General features: G+C 45.9%; 1 protein-coding gene across 16 annotated transcripts in view; it reads right to left on the bottom strand.

Moving 5' to 3' along the window:
* TACC2 (transforming acidic coiled-coil containing protein 2) overlaps positions 1-17,793 on the bottom strand; it is a 184,500-nt gene extending 166,707 nt beyond the window's left edge. For 8 of the 16 annotated variants that reach the window (XM_027112816.1, XM_027112822.1, XM_027112819.1 and 5 more), the window contains exons 1-2: positions 17,373-17,538; positions 14,746-14,824 (exon numbers count right to left, since the gene is read on the bottom strand). In XM_027112816.1, the coding sequence (XP_026968617.1) occupies positions 14,746-14,778 (33 nt within the window). In that variant the 5' untranslated portion in view covers positions 14,779-14,824; positions 17,373-17,538. The other 8 variants (XM_027112824.1, XM_027112825.1, XM_027112826.1 and 5 more) reach the window with 5 other exon arrangements.
* Between the last annotated feature and the right edge of the window lie 510 nt (positions 17,794-18,303).

The raw sequence follows: 18,303 nt of genomic DNA, 5'->3' as shown, positions 1-18,303 counted from the left end.
CGCCCATCTGAGCACCAACTCTGTGCCAGGCGCTGAGCAAGGCTTTGGGGATACACGGTGGGCAAAGCGACCGTGGCCCCTGTTCCCACCCAATGGAGGAGAAACACAGTAAACCAGAGATTTCCAGCTGAGTAGGTTAACTGTTTTAGTAAGAAACTGAGACTAGGAAACACATTATACTTTGGGGGTCGTCTGCTCCCTGGAGAAAGTGGGATATTGAATCTGAGATCTTAAAGTGTCTCGTCTGGGGCACTGCCCAGATGAAAACACACTTCCTTCCCCTGCCTCATGGTTTTGCACACCAGAATTCAGCTGGAAACCTGAAAAAAAAAAAAAAAAACTGAAGGAAGAAAATGAGGGACCTGGGAACCTTAGGGCCCCTCACTGAGGTCCTGACCATTCTGAGAGTTGGTCGTCTTTTCTTAAACCCCCGCAATAAGCTTGTCTGCTGTTCAGTTGATTTTTAAAATCAAGATGCAAACATTTAGAGCACAGTCAAAACTTCAAATCACAGGACAGAAAGAGATGAGATTTTTTAAAACTCAATTTAAATTGTGCTCATTTAAGTCAGATACAAATATCAGAAATGGGGAAAGGACTTTTAGGAACCCCCAGAAGTATTCCCCAAAGCAGTGGTTGTCTTTTTTTTTTTTTTTTTTTTTGCGGTACGTGGGCCTCTCACTGCTGTGGCCTCTTCAGTTGCGGAGCACAGGCTCTGGACGCGCAGGCTCAGCGGCCATGGCTCACGGGCCCAGCCGCTTCGCGGCATGTGGGATCCCCCCGGACCAGGGCACCAACCCGTGTCCCCTGCATCTGCAGGCGGACTCCCAACCACTGCGCCACCAGGGAAGCCCCGCGGTTGTCTTTTATTTGTCTTCCCAGCAGTGTTCCTGAACCCCTCTCCCTGAAACAACACACACATCTTTCTTTGGGGCCAGATCTGCCTTCTTCTAGAGACCTGTTCCACGCATACCCTCCGTCCCTGAGGTTCTCACGGAAACGCCAGCCTACTGCTCCACACCCCTGCTTATCGGGATGCACACAAGACTCAAATTAAGAACAGGCCCTTCCTCAGGACTCCCAAAGAACAAGAGGGACGGAAATCTGGTGGCTGGTTCTGTAGAATATGGAATGCAAGGGTTACCGGCAGTCTGTCCCTAGCCATTGTGGAGGCCGGCAGCCTGTAGCAGGAGAGCCGAGCCAGCAGGTAGAGAAAAGCCGAGATGAGATGCTTCCCACCTGGTGCATTTCTCTGAACAGCTGACTGTTTGTGTTCACCCAGCTGTGTCCAGAGGGAAGATATAAAAGATGCTTCAGCTCTCAGGGACCCATATATTCCAGTGCTAACAGGAATACCACAATTAGAAAAATCTTCATTCACTTTTGCTGAGACAGAATGGGGGGAAAATAATAACACAACAATAATAGTAGCATCTGTTTACTGAGCATGTACCAGGCGCTAGGCCAGAAGCCTTCTGTTCAATCTTCACCACAACCTGATGAAGAAGATGCTGTTTGTGTCCCTGTTTTAGAACAGAGGCTTTGAGAGGTTAAGTATTTGGCCAAGATCACACAGCAGTGGAGTCTGGATGGACCTAATTCTCTCTGAGCCCAAAGCCAAGGAAAGGCATCTCTATTCTATGCCTTCAATGGAGGCAAACAACTGGGGTTGACTCCTCACCTAAGGGGGGCCTGCGGACCCCAGGCTGGCTTGATCTCCATGCTGGCTGAACCCTTCCCTGTAACGAGCGCCGCTGCCCTGTCCTGTGGGCCTCAGTCTCCTGATCTATGACTCCAGGACAGCAATTATCCTCTAGGGCAGTATCAAGACAGTACAAACTTCAAATCACGGTAAATTCAAACTCCAAGTGTTCCTGACTCTTCTGAGGAAGGTTCTTTATCTGTACAATATTACTACCTTGGGGTTCATGGTTTACAATTTTTACTTTGATAACTCCAGAATCACAGCACAGAGTGAGTGACATTTTCATATCAGGGTCCTGAATTTTTAAAATTGTAACCCAATTCCTACTTGTCTAACTGTCATGCAGGCCTCAGCTCCAAATACCTTCCGCAGCCAGGCTTCCCTTTCAATCACCCCGTTATCTGCAAATAATTTAACAGATAAATCTCCTGCTCTTTATTCCACGATCAAGGTGAAGAAATTCTGGAAACACACTGACATGTCTAACAGCTCAGACAGATGCAAACAACAGATGGAATGGGGGGCAGCTCTTTGCTCTGACTAAAGGGGGGAGGGAACCACGTGCTGAACTTCCTCAGGCAAAGGAAGTATAACAAGGGCTCAGATTTGTCTTTGAAGAACGAAATAGGATAGACCTTTCTCACTTTTCAGGGCCACCTCTCCTTCTAATAAAGAGCTAATCTGCAGTTCTCTCCAGCAAAAACATCCCTGGATGGAGTCAAAATAAAGGCAATAGCACTACCCATGGGAATGGCACGCCGCACTTTGCAAAGTTATTTCACATCCTCTGAGTCTTACAAAATCCCTGTGTGCTAGACAGGCAGGTAAAATAATGCTTTCCATTTTTTCAGATGAGAAACAGAAGGTTAAGTGGCTTGGCCAGGTCTCCGGCCTTGAAGTCCAATACTCTTTGCACAGTAATAATGACAGCCAACGCCTACATAGCACATTTTCTGGTATAACAATAGTAGCAAACTTATCACTGTAAACACTTTCTATGTGCCACGTACAGGTAACCGCTGCTTTTCATGTTTGCTTTATGTAATTTTTTTGTTACAAAAGACCTGTACCTGTTTTTGTTAACCAAAAGAGATCCCAAGAGGATTTTTGCTTTTATGAAAAGAGGCAAAAAGCAAAAACAGCATTCAGTGTTTGTTTTGCAGCAAAGCCGGTATGGAGGCAACGAGAACCCCCAGCAGCAGCAAGAGGGGCCCCGCCAAGCTCCTTCCCCGGGAACCACACTCAGCATCACAGCATCAAGTCGCCATAGCTTTGAAATGTGCCTGTGAGCGTCTGTGCTTTATTCAATTTATTCTGTGCATCCATTAGCAAGAAATGTCCTAAGGTAATCGCTTCTTTGCTTTAAGCCATTTCAGCTTACAAAAGGTTTCCTAAGAATGCTCTACTTTCAGATAGCAGGTAGCTGGGGAAATCTGTACTATTCATTTAAGTGTTTAACATATTTCTAAACTCCTTCAATTCTTACAACAATCCTATTTTACTGATAAGATCACAGCACAGAGAGGTTAAGCCACTTGCCCGAAATCACACAGCTTGGAAGTGGTGAAGCCAGGACTTGGACCCAGATGGTTTGGCTCTAGAATCTGTGCCCTTGACCCCTCCCTACTTTATGCTGCCTCACAAAGCAGTGGAAATAGTTGCCTGTGATTCCTGCCATCTTCCTGCTAAAAGAACTGGACGTTTATGAACAATGTGATACAGAGGCCTAGAGTCAATGCCTAGAATAGCCCTGGCACAGACAGGCATTCTAGAAATACTTGTTGAATGTATGAAAAGTAGATTATTCCCGTTTAGTCTGGTAGCCACTTCTGCAAATCGAGAGAAGCACACTCAGTCCTTAGAGCTCTTGCTTCTGCCTCATTTCCTACAGTGTCTTTGAGTCCACCCCCACCCCCACCCCCACCCCACGCCCCCCTCCCCACCCCCCACCCCACCCCCTACCCCCCCCCCCCCCACCCCCCCCCCCCACCCCCGCCAACCCCTGTCCAGTTTCCCCATCCTAGCAACAGTACTAAGCCCTGTTGTTTACAGGATCCCAAGGGGTCTGCTGTGTCAACAGGTGTCACTACAAATAGCGTACATTTCTAAAGTTACCCCTTACACTGCTAAATAGCAGCCTGGAAAAAAAAATCGGCAGTCCTCCACGTGACAAACTGACTTTTCAAACCGCTTCTTCAAATCTTTCCTTTGCTGCCACTGCTTGAGTAAACAAACAGTCTTTCTTTGGCTCAGGAATACTCCAGCGCTCTGGGTTTATTTTAAAGCAATTTTCAAACAGTTGCAGCAACTTTCCAGTCCTGGAAAATACACTTTATCAAGAGCTAAAGTGTTTCCTCATTAAAAAAGAAAAATTCCCCAGACCTTACCTCTTAAATGTGCCCCACCTCTCTAGACCACTGCTTACGGTCATGCCAATAAAGAGATTTAATGAACATGGTTAGATCAGGCCCAGAGTGTCTTGCCAAGTCGCCCACTCTTGGAATGAGCTCCTTGGGAGCAGTGTGACTGCAGGTGAATGATGGGAAGTAGACCAAAGGTCATCCCCATGGCATTAGGAGTCAGATTTCAGAAACAACTACCAGGCTGCCAAACATGGAGGACGAACACATGCTCTGTGCTCGGGCCAGTGGGCTGCCCACCCTCCCTGCCAAGGGAAGGCAAATGCTTAGGCCAGTTCTGCTAGATCATCCCAAACATTTCTTCACCTCCCGAGCTCTCCTCACAGGCGCTTTGTCAGGCCAAGAAGGGGGGGGCTCCAAGATGGAATTTTAGGCTTCCCCAAATGGAACGGTTTCTCACGTAACGTGGTATGACGTGGTAGGAAAAATGAACAAGCTTTGGAGTCAGTGAGAGCTGGGTTTGAAGCCCCACTCTTCCTTTAGAAGATGGAGAAAATAAGAGAACTGAGTTTGCACTGGGGTTTGGGTGATGCTGCCTCATGTTCAGGAAGGGCTTGGTCTAGGCTTTAGGTTGACACAGAAGATTTTAAAAGACATGGTATAAGATACTAACTTTAGGGGAAGCTGGGGGAGGAGTAGGGGAATTCTCTGGACTATCTTTGCAACTTTTCTGTAAATCTGAAAATATTCCCAAATAAAAGGTTTAATTAGAATAAAAGAGTCATGGTTCCTACCCTCATGGAACTTAGAGTTTAGTGAATGAATGAGAGATAACATCAATAAATGATATCTACCTTCCCTTCCTCAAAAGCATCGGCATTGAAAGTGGTAGGAATTACCCTCAAAGGACCCAGGAACCTCAGAGGTGCCAGAGTTGACATGTTCTGACGTCTGGAGTTTGTGGGGAAAGGAAAACCTCTGAGACTTCAAAACCACTCTTAATATTAACATCCTGTATGTATTTAATATTTTAGAAGCAATATGGTTTAAAGAGGGCTGGATAAGTTCAGAAAACCCAAATCATTTCACCTTTTGGAGCCTACTTATTTATTTTTTCTTTCTTCTTTTTGTTTTTGTTTTCTTTTGGCCGCGCCTCGTAGCTTGCGGGATCTCAGTTCCCTGACCAGGGATTGAACCCAGACCACAGCCGTGAAAGCGCCAAGTACCAACCACTGGACCGCCAGGGAATTCCCTGGAGCCTATTTCTTTGTCTATAAAATGGGGACCCCAACCCCTGGCCTGCCTGCCTCAGTGGGCGATTAAAGCAATTTGTCAATATGGCAAAAAACTGTCCAAATGGAACAGAGTCTCTATTCAAAGAGTACAGGTTGTCAGGACGGCCTGTAACATCCTGTGATTTCTTTTACTTGATTGCTCTTGAAATGCAGATATAAACCTTATTTTTTGCTCCTGTAGAATTTTTCTACAACTATTCATTTTCATGCTAAAGCAGCATGAGGCTTGATTCAAGAATAAGGGCGCAGGAAGAGGGAGGGGATATGGGGATATAGGTATACATATAGCTGATTCACTTTGTTATACAGCAGAAACTAACACAACATTGCAAAGCAATTATACTCCAATAAAGATGTTAAAAAAAGGAAAAAGAATAAGGGTGCAGGAAGCTAGGTGTAGTGGGTTCAAAGCCAAGCTTTAGTGTTTATTCAGACATAAGCCTTCTAGTCTCATATCTGGAGAATGGGGGATCATATTTACAAGGTTGATTTGAAGGTTAAATAAAATAATACATGTGAAGCACAAAACACGAGGCTAGATCACAGTGGACACCCACGTATTCTAGTTATTATGATGATAGAGAAGAAACCGATTCAAAACTCCTTAACCAAGAGCCCCAGTGCCCATCTCAGCTTAAAGCTAACATAGTTAATCAGATTCTTCAGAAGATGCGTCTGGCCAGACGTGGAGCCAGACAGTTCACAAACTTCAATAATCACTCCAGCGAAAATTAGCATCAACCCTCCGGGCTGCGCCATCAGACGTCATAATAAAAGAGCTCTCCCCACTGTCATCAGCATTGAGTTCATGCTGTTTAATTGTCTTTGTTCAATTTCTTTCTCATTAAATACAGTTAAATCATCCCAGGTGCCCACCTACCATCCCAGGTAGGTGGTAGGTGCCACCTATGATGGTAGGTGCCCACCTACCATCCCAGGTGCCTGTAGAATACTAGAGGATGCTGTTTCTGCCGGCACTGGTCTGAGGCTGTCGTAATGCTGAGTTCCTTGGGTTCCTCAGGAAATAGAGAAACTACCGCCAAGCTGAACGTGGGACCCCAAGCATCTGTAGATTTACACAACCTATGCACATATTTAGGGGACGTTTATCTAGAAGCAAAATGAAATCACACAGTGCCTAAGGTTTTCTACAGACCTCAGCCTGCAGAAACATGCCCAGGGACGGCTCACTCAGAACAGATTCTCCTGTCCTCCTGGTCCTCTGTCCCTTGGATGTCAGAGAAGTCCACAGGCTGAAACCACAACGCTGAGGTCGCCTTCAGGAACGAACCTCAGGCCAAGCTTTCTCAACACTGAGCCGGAACCAGAAAGACCTGCCCTGATGAGGTCCGAGCTGCAGGGGGCGCCGCACCCAGTGACCTGCTCTCAGTTGTCCTGATCTCCCTCTGGTTTCCTGCTCGTCCTTCAGCTCCCCCAAAGCGCCTTCTCGGACACCCAGTGCCACGTCAGGTGTCTTTGCGTCTGTCTTCTTGCTTCACAGCATTGACCACACTTTCAATAGTTGAAAATCCTTCCCCCCCGACCCCGGGACTCAAACTACAGAAACGTCAAGACAATGGAATTGCTTTAAAAGAGTCTTTTTTAATGATCATGTATTTTAAAGTCAGGCCATTATAGTAATAGGATTGACTGTCTTTCTTTCCCTCTCCACACTGTCAGAGCCGTAAACAGGTATCATGACAACCCAATGGCCGAGGGGAAGTTCAGAGGTGGTAAAGCGGCCACCGAAGGATGGGTGTTGCCCTTGTGCTCTGGAATCCATGTGCTCAGAGCTCAGGTGCCCTCTGGACGGCTACCCAGAACCGAGCACTCAGGCAAGAACACTGAACCACTGTCATGCCCACTTTCAGGATGGGGATGTGGGCTGACACGTCCCTTATTTCACCATAAATCCATGCAAGTCACGATGCATGAAACCCCAGAAAGGGCTCATGAAACCTCTCATTACTATGTCACCTCCACCTCTGTTCCAAAGAGGGCACACAAGCTAGGACCCTGACACTCCCAGAGACAGTTCAGGCTCCCCTTGGCTCAGTGCTCGTCTACTGACCTCTCACTGGACTGTGCCCTCCCATGCCCAAGCCAGTCACCCTCCACAGCCTTGGTTACACATAAGACTTTCTTCTCATTTGCAGCCAACATATATGATGCCTTGAGGAAGAGAAATCAGCAGGAAGGAAAGGCCTGGGGTTTGGCTGTGAGTCACTGCTGTGCATTCTAGTAACTGAGGCTGCTCTGTGCTCCCTGAGAGAAGCCTGCCGGCCAGGAGACCTCCGTGAGTCAGTCAGTGGAGGGAAGCAGCAGGAGTAACAAGTAGGACCCAGCATGCAGCAACAGGCATCCACGAGGGGGTGGGTCTGAGGTCAAAAGGCCTCAGTCGCTAAGGAACCTTCAATAAATGGATGGAGTTGGTCCAGCCTGCGTGTGTGAATTTCCCCCTCAATGACTCCTCTTCCCTTGGCAATACAGACAAGAAACCAAGGCCACGCCACTACATTTCAGAGTTTAAATAGAGTTTGCGCTGATGAAAGTAGAAATAACTGTGACTTGTCAGCAGGATCCAGATATAGGACTATTGTGATGTTAGTAAACTTGACTTCTTAAGGTAAAATTGGTCATTAATTAATTCGACAAATCCGTTGCTGCCAAAAAATTTCAAAAGCAAAAATCATTAAAGCTAATTTGCTGGCCCACTGCCAAGAGACTATGACGGGAGGTCCTACCATGCCTCGTACCCTGGCTTCAGGGCCCAGTCTCCCCAAGTACCTGTTATCCCCCAACTTCCATGCTTAGGACACCCCCTTCCTCATCTGACCTCATTTCCACCCCCGCACACATGCACCCCTTTCTCTGCACCCTTATCAGCCATGGGAAGAGAGCTCCCTCAGCTCCTCCCCCTCCCCCCCTCGATTCTGAGGGGTATCAGCTTCTGTCTTCCCTCCCCCAGTCCACAGTGGTGGAAATGTCTCTCCTCTAAGCCCACTTCTGCTCCAATCCCATTCCCTCGCAAACGTTCAAGGTCAGCCTTCCTTCAGTTGACCCTTCTCTCATCCGTCTTCCAATGATTCCCTGCCTCTCTCCCTCAAGCCCCTCACCATGCAGGCATCTAGTATCTTCAGTCTTTAATTAAAGCTTCCATGCAACTCTCTCCACTAGCTGCTGTCCCAATATTCTGCTCCCTTTCTTAGGAAAACTTCTTGGATGATGTACACACCTCTCTCTACTTCCTTATCTCCATTTCCCTCATCATTCCTTCCCCATGCAACCCGTGTCACTGTTATTCCACTGCAACTGTGCTTGTCAGGGGCCTGCAGGGAAATATGAAGTTTTCCTGGTCACCAAAGGCTGCCATATTGTCAAATCGGTGGACAGGTGTCTGCTCCTTATAGCCCAGGAGCATCTGATGCCACTGTACACTCTCTGTTTCTTGATACTCTCATGATCTCTTAGGTCCCTCATTTTCCCTTGTCTTCAGCCATCTCCAACTTCTTCAAAGATTTTCCCACACTTCCCCCTGGGCTTATGTCTAAATGTTGGAGCATCTCAGGAATTAGAACTGGGTCCCCTTTTCCAACTCTCTTACTCTCTCCCAGGTGGTCTCATCCAGTCACGTGGGTTTAAATACCTGTGCTGATGACTCAAATATACATCTCAAGTCCCATCTGTTGTGTATCTAAATACCTATTAGATCTCTTCATTGCAGCTCCCAATAGGCATTCAGATTTTATGACCAAACCAGAACCTTTGATTCTCTCCCTTCCCCCTAAATTTTCCCCTCCTCCAATCCTCCCCATCTCAGGAAATGACATTCCCATCTACTCAGTGGCTCAGGCCCAACACCTAGGGTTCATTCTTGAGTCTGCTCTTTTCCCTACCACCAAATTCAATCCATCATTAAGCCTCTTCTCTCTGCCTTCAAAATATATCCCCAGTCCAGTAACCCCCTTCCCTGCCACCTCATTCCAAGCCATAATCATCTATCTTTTGACTTCTAAATAGCATCTTAACTAATGTCCCTCCTCTGCCTCTGCCCTCTGCCCCCTAAAGACTGTTCTCAACAAAGCAATCACAACCCTCTCAGTTCATATCATTCCTCTGCTGAAAACTCTCCGGAGTACTTTCTCAGAGTAATCTGAGAAGCTGGCTTCTGGGCTATAGTCCTCAGTTTGGCTCAAATAAAACTCTTTTCTATTCTTATTATTGATTGTTTTGAGTATTTTCATCAACAGCACCAAGCAGACCTTCTGGCAGCCACCCTTGGGGTGGAGCCGCTCTTTCCTTAAGGCGAGGAACACATCGTGGGTGACTAACACTCCTCTTCCTCCTGGGTGTGCCAGGATTTCACAGCAAGTCACATTTTATTGCCTCACCCTGACCACACCCACAGCACACACCAACCTTGACGTTGTCTCCAGGAAACATCTCCATGAAAGGGATGCATAGCTCCCAATTTGCCCTCCTGTCCAACCGACAGCAAACACTTTGAGCAGGGCTAAAACTAGGGGACTCACAGCCAGCTGTGTTATGCACAACGACACTGGTGGCACTTGGGGAATCAATCTTCCTTACGACAGATCAGTTTTGCCCACTGGTGGCGACGGCGGGGGCGGGGGGGGGGGCGCCATCCCATGCTCAGCTTCCGTCCAGGACAAAGGAAATCAAAGTAGAAATGTTTGGAAAGGTAAGTATTAGCAGCTGCGTTACCTTGAGCACATAAGCCTTATTCAGCATCTCAAAGCATATCAAACGAGCCAGGTCTTGGGTAGACACGCCAAAATGTTAGTTTTAAAAATCCAAACATGTATTGAAGATTTCTACTGTGTTTTATCACTTATTTGAGGTGGCTGGGAGGAGGCGATGGGAGAAGGAGGAAGAGGAGAAAAACTAAAAATGCAAACGAACACAGCACACACGCCAAAAGCCTGCAACCATCTAGGAGGTAGGAAGGGGGCTGACAGCAAGCCACGCACAGCACGTCTCCCAGTACCTGCAGAGGTTCAGGGTTTGGAGGCCAAAGGATGATGTTATTCAAGCCGGAGTCCTCTTGCTGAAAGCAAAGTGTCTTGCTGTTAGGACAGGCCACAGTGAACTGTATCCCCCCCGAGTACCAGAGCGAGAGCCTAACCTGCTGGGGGTGCTCCTACCTCCCCCATGGCTACCCAGGGGAAATCAGACAACAGGGGGAGAGGAACCTGAAGCCCGAGGGTGTATGAAGGAGGCAAGGACCTGGACTCGGCAGGCTTGTCTCTCATCCTTTGCACCAGTGACATGGCTGGTTCTCAACACCTGGTCCTTAATCTGTGAACAGAGGTTCATTCAGACCTGCACCTTTCCTTCCAAGAGTTCACTTGTAGGCAGGTTGCAGGCACCTCCAAGTGCATCTTTGCAGAGAAAAAGCTTCTGAGAGAGAGGGTTGGGAGCGTGGGTGGGATGGGGGAGGGGGTGGAGGCAGAGAAACTAGTTTGCAGGTGTCTGCAAGTGAGCCAGGTGTGGGGTAATAGGGTTGTGACAATGGGGATGTGGAGGAAAAAAGCGGTAAGAAAAAACTTCATGGATATGTGCTACATTTTTGTCTTTTGAGAAAGTGCTCTAAAGCCATGCTGATGGGACCGTCATCACCCAGGGCCCACCTTTCCCCTACAGGTATGGGGATGTGGCTCAGGCTGGCTAATCAAAGTGTCCCACATTTGGGGACACAGTGATTGATTCAAGAGAGGGCACATGACAGGTCAGGGCCCATCAGATTCCTTAGAGAGAGCTAATCAGAGGCCGGGCCATTAGCTGGAAGAAGCGTGGAGCTGCCTGTGGGGCTGGGGCACCTCTCTAAGGACTAGGGCATCATGGAGGAAAGCAGAATGACGTCCAGGGAGGAGAGATCTCCAGCGTCATCTTTTGACCCTTTGGACTCAGTAACTTACTACAGCTAAACCCTCTCCGTGGACTTCTCAATTCTATAAACCAGACGAGCCCCTTCTCTGCTTGTGGCCATTGGAGATGGGCTTCTGTCTCTCACAATTGAAAACAGTCCTGATTAAACCGAAATTTGGAAAGTTAAATGGCCAGTCCATTAATCAATCAATCAATCATAGAGTGATTTATTAAATATGGAGAATGGGAATGGGTGGAGTTAGAGGTGACCCCCAGGTTTCTGTCTTGAATGGTAGGATAGGGCCTGGTACCCAAGAGGGGGAATACAGAAGGAGAGGATCAGTTGAGCTCAGGTTTGAAGAGCTCAGGGTGACTGCGGGTCATCCAGGCAGAGATATCCGGGAGACGTGGAAAGACAGGTTTGGAGCCTCAGCCCCGTGGGGGACCCTGAGTCCTACAGCCAAACGTACTTGTGCTTCATTTCTATTTGTTTCTCCAGGGAAGGCAAACCTTGTTCTGATTCTGGAATCCTAAAGGCACCCCCGTGATGCCCCACTGGGTCATGTTTGGCTGAAGTTGGAGATGTGAAAAATTGTGGTCCGGGAAAACCTCTCCTGTCTGCTCCAGGAGTGGGGAGGGGCGGTCTGGGGAGGGAGGCTAGGGCTGGGAGCTGGCAGGAGATGAGAAATGGGCGTAAGGTATAGTAGGGCGAGAGTTTTTAAATCTTTAAGTATTTTTACCTTTCTAATCAATAAAGATCTGAGACACCAAAATATCCATTGCTTGAAAGGATATAGTGAGATGGGCTCTCATATCCTGATGAGAGACATATAAATTGTCATCACCTTTCTGAAATGCGTTTCGTATATAGATATAGATATATAGCAAGAGCCTTTCAAAAATACTTACCACCCATTTGATGTGCCAATTCGATTTCTGTGCATCTATCCTAAATAAACCGGCCTTCAATTCTGGACAGTGTGGTTTAGTATAGGTAATAGAGAGAAAATATAACCTACTTTATTGTCTGTATTCAGGTAGGAGTTCTCAACTTAGGGAAGATACAAAAAGCACTATCTATAAAAAGAAAAACTGATATATTGTACCTGGTAGAAACTTTTCTGTAAAAGACCCTGTTAAGAGGATGAAAAGACAAGCTACCAAAGGGAGAAAATACTTGCAGACCACAATTTGACAAAGGATTAGTATCTAGACTATATAAAAATTCTCAAGATCAACAGTAAGAAAAATCCAGTTAGAAAATGAGCAAAAGACACGCACAGATATTTCACCAAAGCGAATATACGGATGGCAATAAGCATGTGAAAGATGTTCAACATCATTAGTCATCAGGGAAATGCAAACTAAAACCATAATGAGACGTCACAACACACATCAGAATGGCAACACCAAATAGTGACAGTACCAAATGATGACCAGATGCAGAGAAGCTGGATCCCTCATGCACTGCTGGTGGGAATGTAAAATGGTACAGGGATTCTAGCAAACAGTCTGGCAGTTCTTATAAAACTACACATGCAACTACCATAAGATCCAGCAACTACACCCTTGGGCTTTATGTCAGAGAAATGAAAACTTATGTTCACAAAAAAACCTGTACACAAATGTCCATAACAGTTTTATTTGTAATAGCCCCAAACTGGAAACAACCCAGATGTCCTTCACTAAGTGAATGGTTCAGTGAACTGTAGTACATCTACGCTGGGGAACACTACTCAGCAGTAGAAAGGAATGAACTATTGACACGTGCAACAATCTGGATGAATCTCGAGGAAATCATGCTGAGTGAGAAAAGCCAATTCCAGAAGGTCACCTACTGCATGATGGCATTTATATAACATGGTATAACACTCTCTATCTCATCTCTATGGCGATAGAGAACAAATTAGAAATTGCCAGGGGTTAGGAACGGGGCACGGGAGGGAGGTGGGTGTGGCTGTAAGGGCAACAAAAGGAATACTGTCTCTGGAAATGTTCTGTATCTTGACTGTGTCAATGTCAGTATGTGGGTTGTGATTTTGTACTCTAGTTTTGCAAAATGTTTCCCCTGGGGGAAACTAGGTAAAGGGTATGTGGGATCTCTCTGTATTATTTCTTCCAACAACATGCCAATCTAACCATTATCTCAACATAAAAAGTTTAATTTTAAAAACTTTAAGAGTTTTGGAAATAAAAATATGGGTTTCTGACTTCTCTTGAAGAAATGGAAAGGTCTTGTAACGCTGGACCCACATTTCTACTTGGCAACCATCAGCTGGTGTTGATGGTGACTGCCTCCTTTAGACAGTGGGACAGGACACCTCTGTGTGCCACAGTTCCCACCTCTCCCTACACTTTCCCACCCAGTTGTTTAACACAATTACTGTTTCTTGTCTGCCCTGACTTTGCCATCTTTTCTTTTGATGATTCCTGTTTTCCTGTGGGAGGAAAGAAGATTGTGGAGAAGAAAAAAGCAGAGGGAAAAGGAATTGCCTTAGGCTGGCTTTAGGTCGAATTTTCTCATTCAAAGAACTCAATACCATTAATCCAAAATTTCCACTGTGTCTCAGATCAATGGGAAAGTGTTTCCCTAATTTTGTTCACCAGCGCATTGAATTGCAACTCTCAAACTTAAAATGGATAACTATAAAATTTGAATTTATTTGAATATCCCAGTATTACACACAGTCAAGCAAAGCCTATTCCTCAATTGTGAAAACCTTACCTAACGTGGAAATGATAGTTCACATTTAATCTGCTCAACATTTATAGATTTTTAAAACCACTTTTTCAGGCCCGTGACTTTTTTTGGGGGGAGGGGTATGTATCCATGTAGGTAAGTAGATGGAGTGGGGGCACCATCCAGGAAAAATGTGCCAAACTCTCGTATGTCAATTTCAAAAGCATAGGACAAGAATTAAAACTAGTTTTTATATATAGTTTATAGTTTATAAAATAGTTTATAAAATTAGGGGGCTTCCCTGGTGGCGCAGTGGTTAAGAATCCTCCTACCGATGTAGGGGACACGGGTTCGAGCCCTGGTCCAGGAAGATCCCACATGCCGCAGGGCAACTAAGCCTGTGAGCCACAACTACTGAGCCCGTGTGCCACAACTACTGAAGCCCACGCGCCTAGAGCCCGTGCTCTGCAACAAGAGAAGCCACTACAATGAGAAGCCAACGCACCGCAACGAAGAGTAGCCCCTGCTTGCCGCAACTAGAGAAAGTCTGCGCGCAGCAACAAAGACACAACACGGCCAAAAATAAAATTAAAATAAATTAAAAAATAAAATAAAATTAGGGCTAGACTTAATATGAGAATTCTGAAAATGGAATGAAAAATGCCTACATGGATACGAATATGCCCACATGTATCTAGCCACAATCTGAGTTTTAGTTCACTCCTTCCTGGGCAGAGAGGAGATGCTGAAAAAACAGTCTAGTCAATGTCACTCAAGAGACCCGTGTAGGTTAAGGGGAAGCCCCGTGACACCCACCTGGTTGCCCGAGGTGCTGTTCTCGTTGCCCATGGTGATTCAGGGTGCCCAGCGTCCCTTCGGATTTGATCAGTGGTGACTGGAAGAAACAAAAGGGTATATACATCTGTAAAATTGAAGAAGATCTGAGGATTTTTCCACCTGCTCATTTCCCCAAACTCAAAAGCCAGATGATGGGAAGTGTTTATCTCTGCAGTCACAACATGGAAAATTGCTTTTGAAGGGTTTTCCTTTGCGACGTGCCACCCAGCAGTACAGGCTGGTGTTTTATTCCCAGCCTTTATTCCCTCGGGTTGGCAGACACTTCCGTAAGACGAGTTTGTTGCTGAGCCTCTGACCTAACGCCAACGTGCACGTATATGTATACCTACAAACGGAGTGACTAAAGGGGCCCGTTTGCCAAGGACAGCTTGAGGAGCACCGCTGTTGGAGTGTTTTCTGTTTCTAATTGTGTTCGGGTTGGAAATCCAGAGTGTGGCTGGCTGCCCACTGTCGAGGACAGCAGAGCTGGGTGTCCAATGTTAGGAGGCGTGAAATCCACTGCTCTTCAAAAACATGTGGTTTTCATATTTTTTTCTCTAAACACTGGTTTCATCAAATCAGTTTCACTTCTGCACATATTTCAATGAAGGCAGCATGTTTTTCTTGCTGAGGAAAATGCGTAGCTGTAGCCAGACAAGGAATACATAATGATGTAAAGCGGCTTGCTGTCTGGACACCCAGCGTCATTTCATTGGGCTTACTTAGTGACGTTGTTTATTAATCGTCATCATAATGAGGATGTTTCCCACACAGCCCACAGAGAAACCCAGGACATCTGCTGACATCGCCAACAGAGTTCCACGAGACCCCATAGCACAGCAGGATCAGGACTCTTTGTTCACTTGATCTAGGTGGAGAAACTAAGTTACAGAAAGCTTATAAACCACAGACTTCTCAGGGACTTCCCTGGCAGTCCAGGGGTTAAGACTCTGCGCTTCCAATGTAGGGGGCACAGGTTCCATCCCGGGTTGGGGAACTAATATTCCCGCATGCCACACAGCGTGGCCAAAATATAAAATAAATAAATAAAATAACAGACTTTTCGATACATGCACCCCTATGTTCATTGCAGTGCTATTCACAATAGCCAAGACATGGAAGCTACCTAAATGTCCATCGACAGATGAATGGATAAAGAAGATGTGATACATATGCAGAAAGGAGTACTACTCAGCCATAGAAAAGAACAAAATAATGCCATGTGCAGCAACATGGATGCAACTAGAGATTATCATACTAAGTGAAGTAAGTCAGAAAAAGACAAATACCATATGATATCACTTATATGTGGAACCTAAAATATGCCACAGATGAACCCATCTATGAAACAGACACAGAATCATGGACATAGAGAACAGACTGGTGGTTGCCAAGGGGGAGGGGGTTGGGGGAGGGATGGAGTGGGCGGATGAGGTCAGCAGATATAAGCTATTATATATAGAGTGGATAAACAACAAGGCCCTGCTGTATAGCACAGGGAACCATATTCAGTATCCTATGATAAACCGTAATGGAAAAGCATATTTTAAAAAAGAATATATATATATATGTATAACTGAAGCACTTGGTTGTACGGCAGTAATTACCACAACATTGTAAATCAACTATACTTCAATAAATAAATAAATAAATAAAATAAATGACAGAATTTTCGAGCTGGAGCCTTAGAGATTACCAGTGTAATCCGGTGGGGAAACTGAGGTTGCAGAGAAGGCCAGGGACTTGCCAAAGACCCAGTTTGGGGAGGCCAGAGTTGGAAACAGAGCTCAGTCTCCTGCCTTCTGATTCGAGATTTCTTCCCAGCAGGATGGCTGTCATCATAGCATTTCCTCAGAAAACTTCAGTGATGGACTTAACTCAAAATAAAATGTGTCCATTGATTTGCTTAGCCATTCAACCAAAATTGAGCGAGTAGCTACCATGTACTACGTGTAATCAACAGTCACGGGAAAATAAAATATAAGTATTTTGAACGGGCCTAATTAAAATGCCCCCAAACTGAGAAAATTATGAGTGAAGTCACTGTAGTGATCAATTCTCTCCCTCCTAACCCTTTAATCAAAAAGTTGCAATTGTTCAATCCTTTCTGCCATTTGCTGTTTATAAGATGGCCAAAAAAAAAAAAAAAAGGAATCATATACTCACTTACAGAATGTAAAAATTTTCATTTATTTAAAATCAATCACTTCAGTTTATTTTTTCTGTTCATTTGCAAAATTCTGCCTCATTAGGAAATAATGTTGAGTGTTACAATCATTGTGCCCTCGTCCATTATCATAACTTCCTTGTACCGGCCAGAATGAACCACACGCAGCTGGAAATATATGGGATTCGATGTAACATTAATTTTTGAAACTCATTCATCAAATAAAATTCAATAATTTTCTTAAGAATCAGAACACTTCAACTAGATTTTTAAACTGGCTTTTAAAACTACTTCTGGCTCACTGTAAATTTCAAAACCCCAGAGGGAAGGCCTGGCTGCATTGAAAACTCTCTCCTGGTAACCCTTAGAACTGCCCTCCTCCGGCTTCCTCAAGACCGGAGAGGAAGTACCGCTCTGTAGGACTCTGCCATCTACTTACAGTCAGGGACGGTCTGTGACTTTGGAGGCCGAGGCCCCTGGAAAGTCTGTGTGTCAGCAACTGGACTTTCTCCTCCACCATTCAGAAGCGAGCAAGGTCTAAGCAGAGGCCCAGACCCACCTCAACGAGTTGGGAACACAGCCCAGTCTCCACCCACGACGCTGACACAAATCAGCTGCACATCATACCTGGGCAGAGCCAGAGCAGAGCCGCAGTGAATACACAAACGTGCAATCAGCATTTCCCAGCCCATCGAGGCCAGGGCCTTTCACGCAGAGGATTTTCCTGTTAGTACATTAGCAGGGCTCCTTTCAGAAAAGGCTTATCCAAACTAAAACCGGCCCCTGTGATCTGACTGGCCGCACCTAGGGGAGCAAGGACCGTCCTGCTCCCGGAGCAGGGGTGCCATAAGTCACTCGCTTGTCCTTATGCTTTAGAGCAGGAGACAAACCTTTCTTTCTAGAGAGGAGGAAAATGCTCCAAGGGCTTCCTGTTTGCACCTGGGAAAATTCTGCCGTAAATAATACGGAAAGACAAAGAAAACTTGGGGAAACATGATGACACAGCAGTCTGGCACCTGTTTATGGTGTGGCGTGTGCAGAATGTACTTACCCAGGCGTGGCTTGAGTTTCAGCAAGTGATGTTGTAAAAAGCAGCAGGCTTGCCCAGCTCGCTGGTAGGCAGACCTGCCCATCTAGGGTGGAGGAGGCCCTGCGGCTCTCAGGTGGGACTGAAGAAAGGCAGCCACCAAAGACCCTTCTGTCAGCAGCCTCCTTCCTCTCTGGTTTCCAGTCATTAGCAATTAGCCACTCTTTCTCACGAATGCAGTCCATTTCAATATATATACATATATTTTTTGTAGTGGTCGAGACTTCCATTCATTCTGCAGAAGCTCCTTACACCTGCCACACGGTGCAGCCCTCCAGGGAAA

The sequence above is a fragment of the Aethalodelphis obliquidens genome, unplaced genomic scaffold (genome assembly GCF_003676395.1).
Source record: "Aethalodelphis obliquidens isolate GAN/ISIS:26980383/991018 unplaced genomic scaffold, ASM367639v1 scaffold11, whole genome shotgun sequence".
In the NCBI taxonomy this organism is placed as follows: domain Eukaryota; kingdom Metazoa; phylum Chordata; class Mammalia; order Artiodactyla; family Delphinidae; genus Aethalodelphis; species Aethalodelphis obliquidens.
The sequence above is the reverse complement of the archived record's forward strand: the minus strand, read 5'-3'. Positions and strand labels throughout refer to the sequence as shown.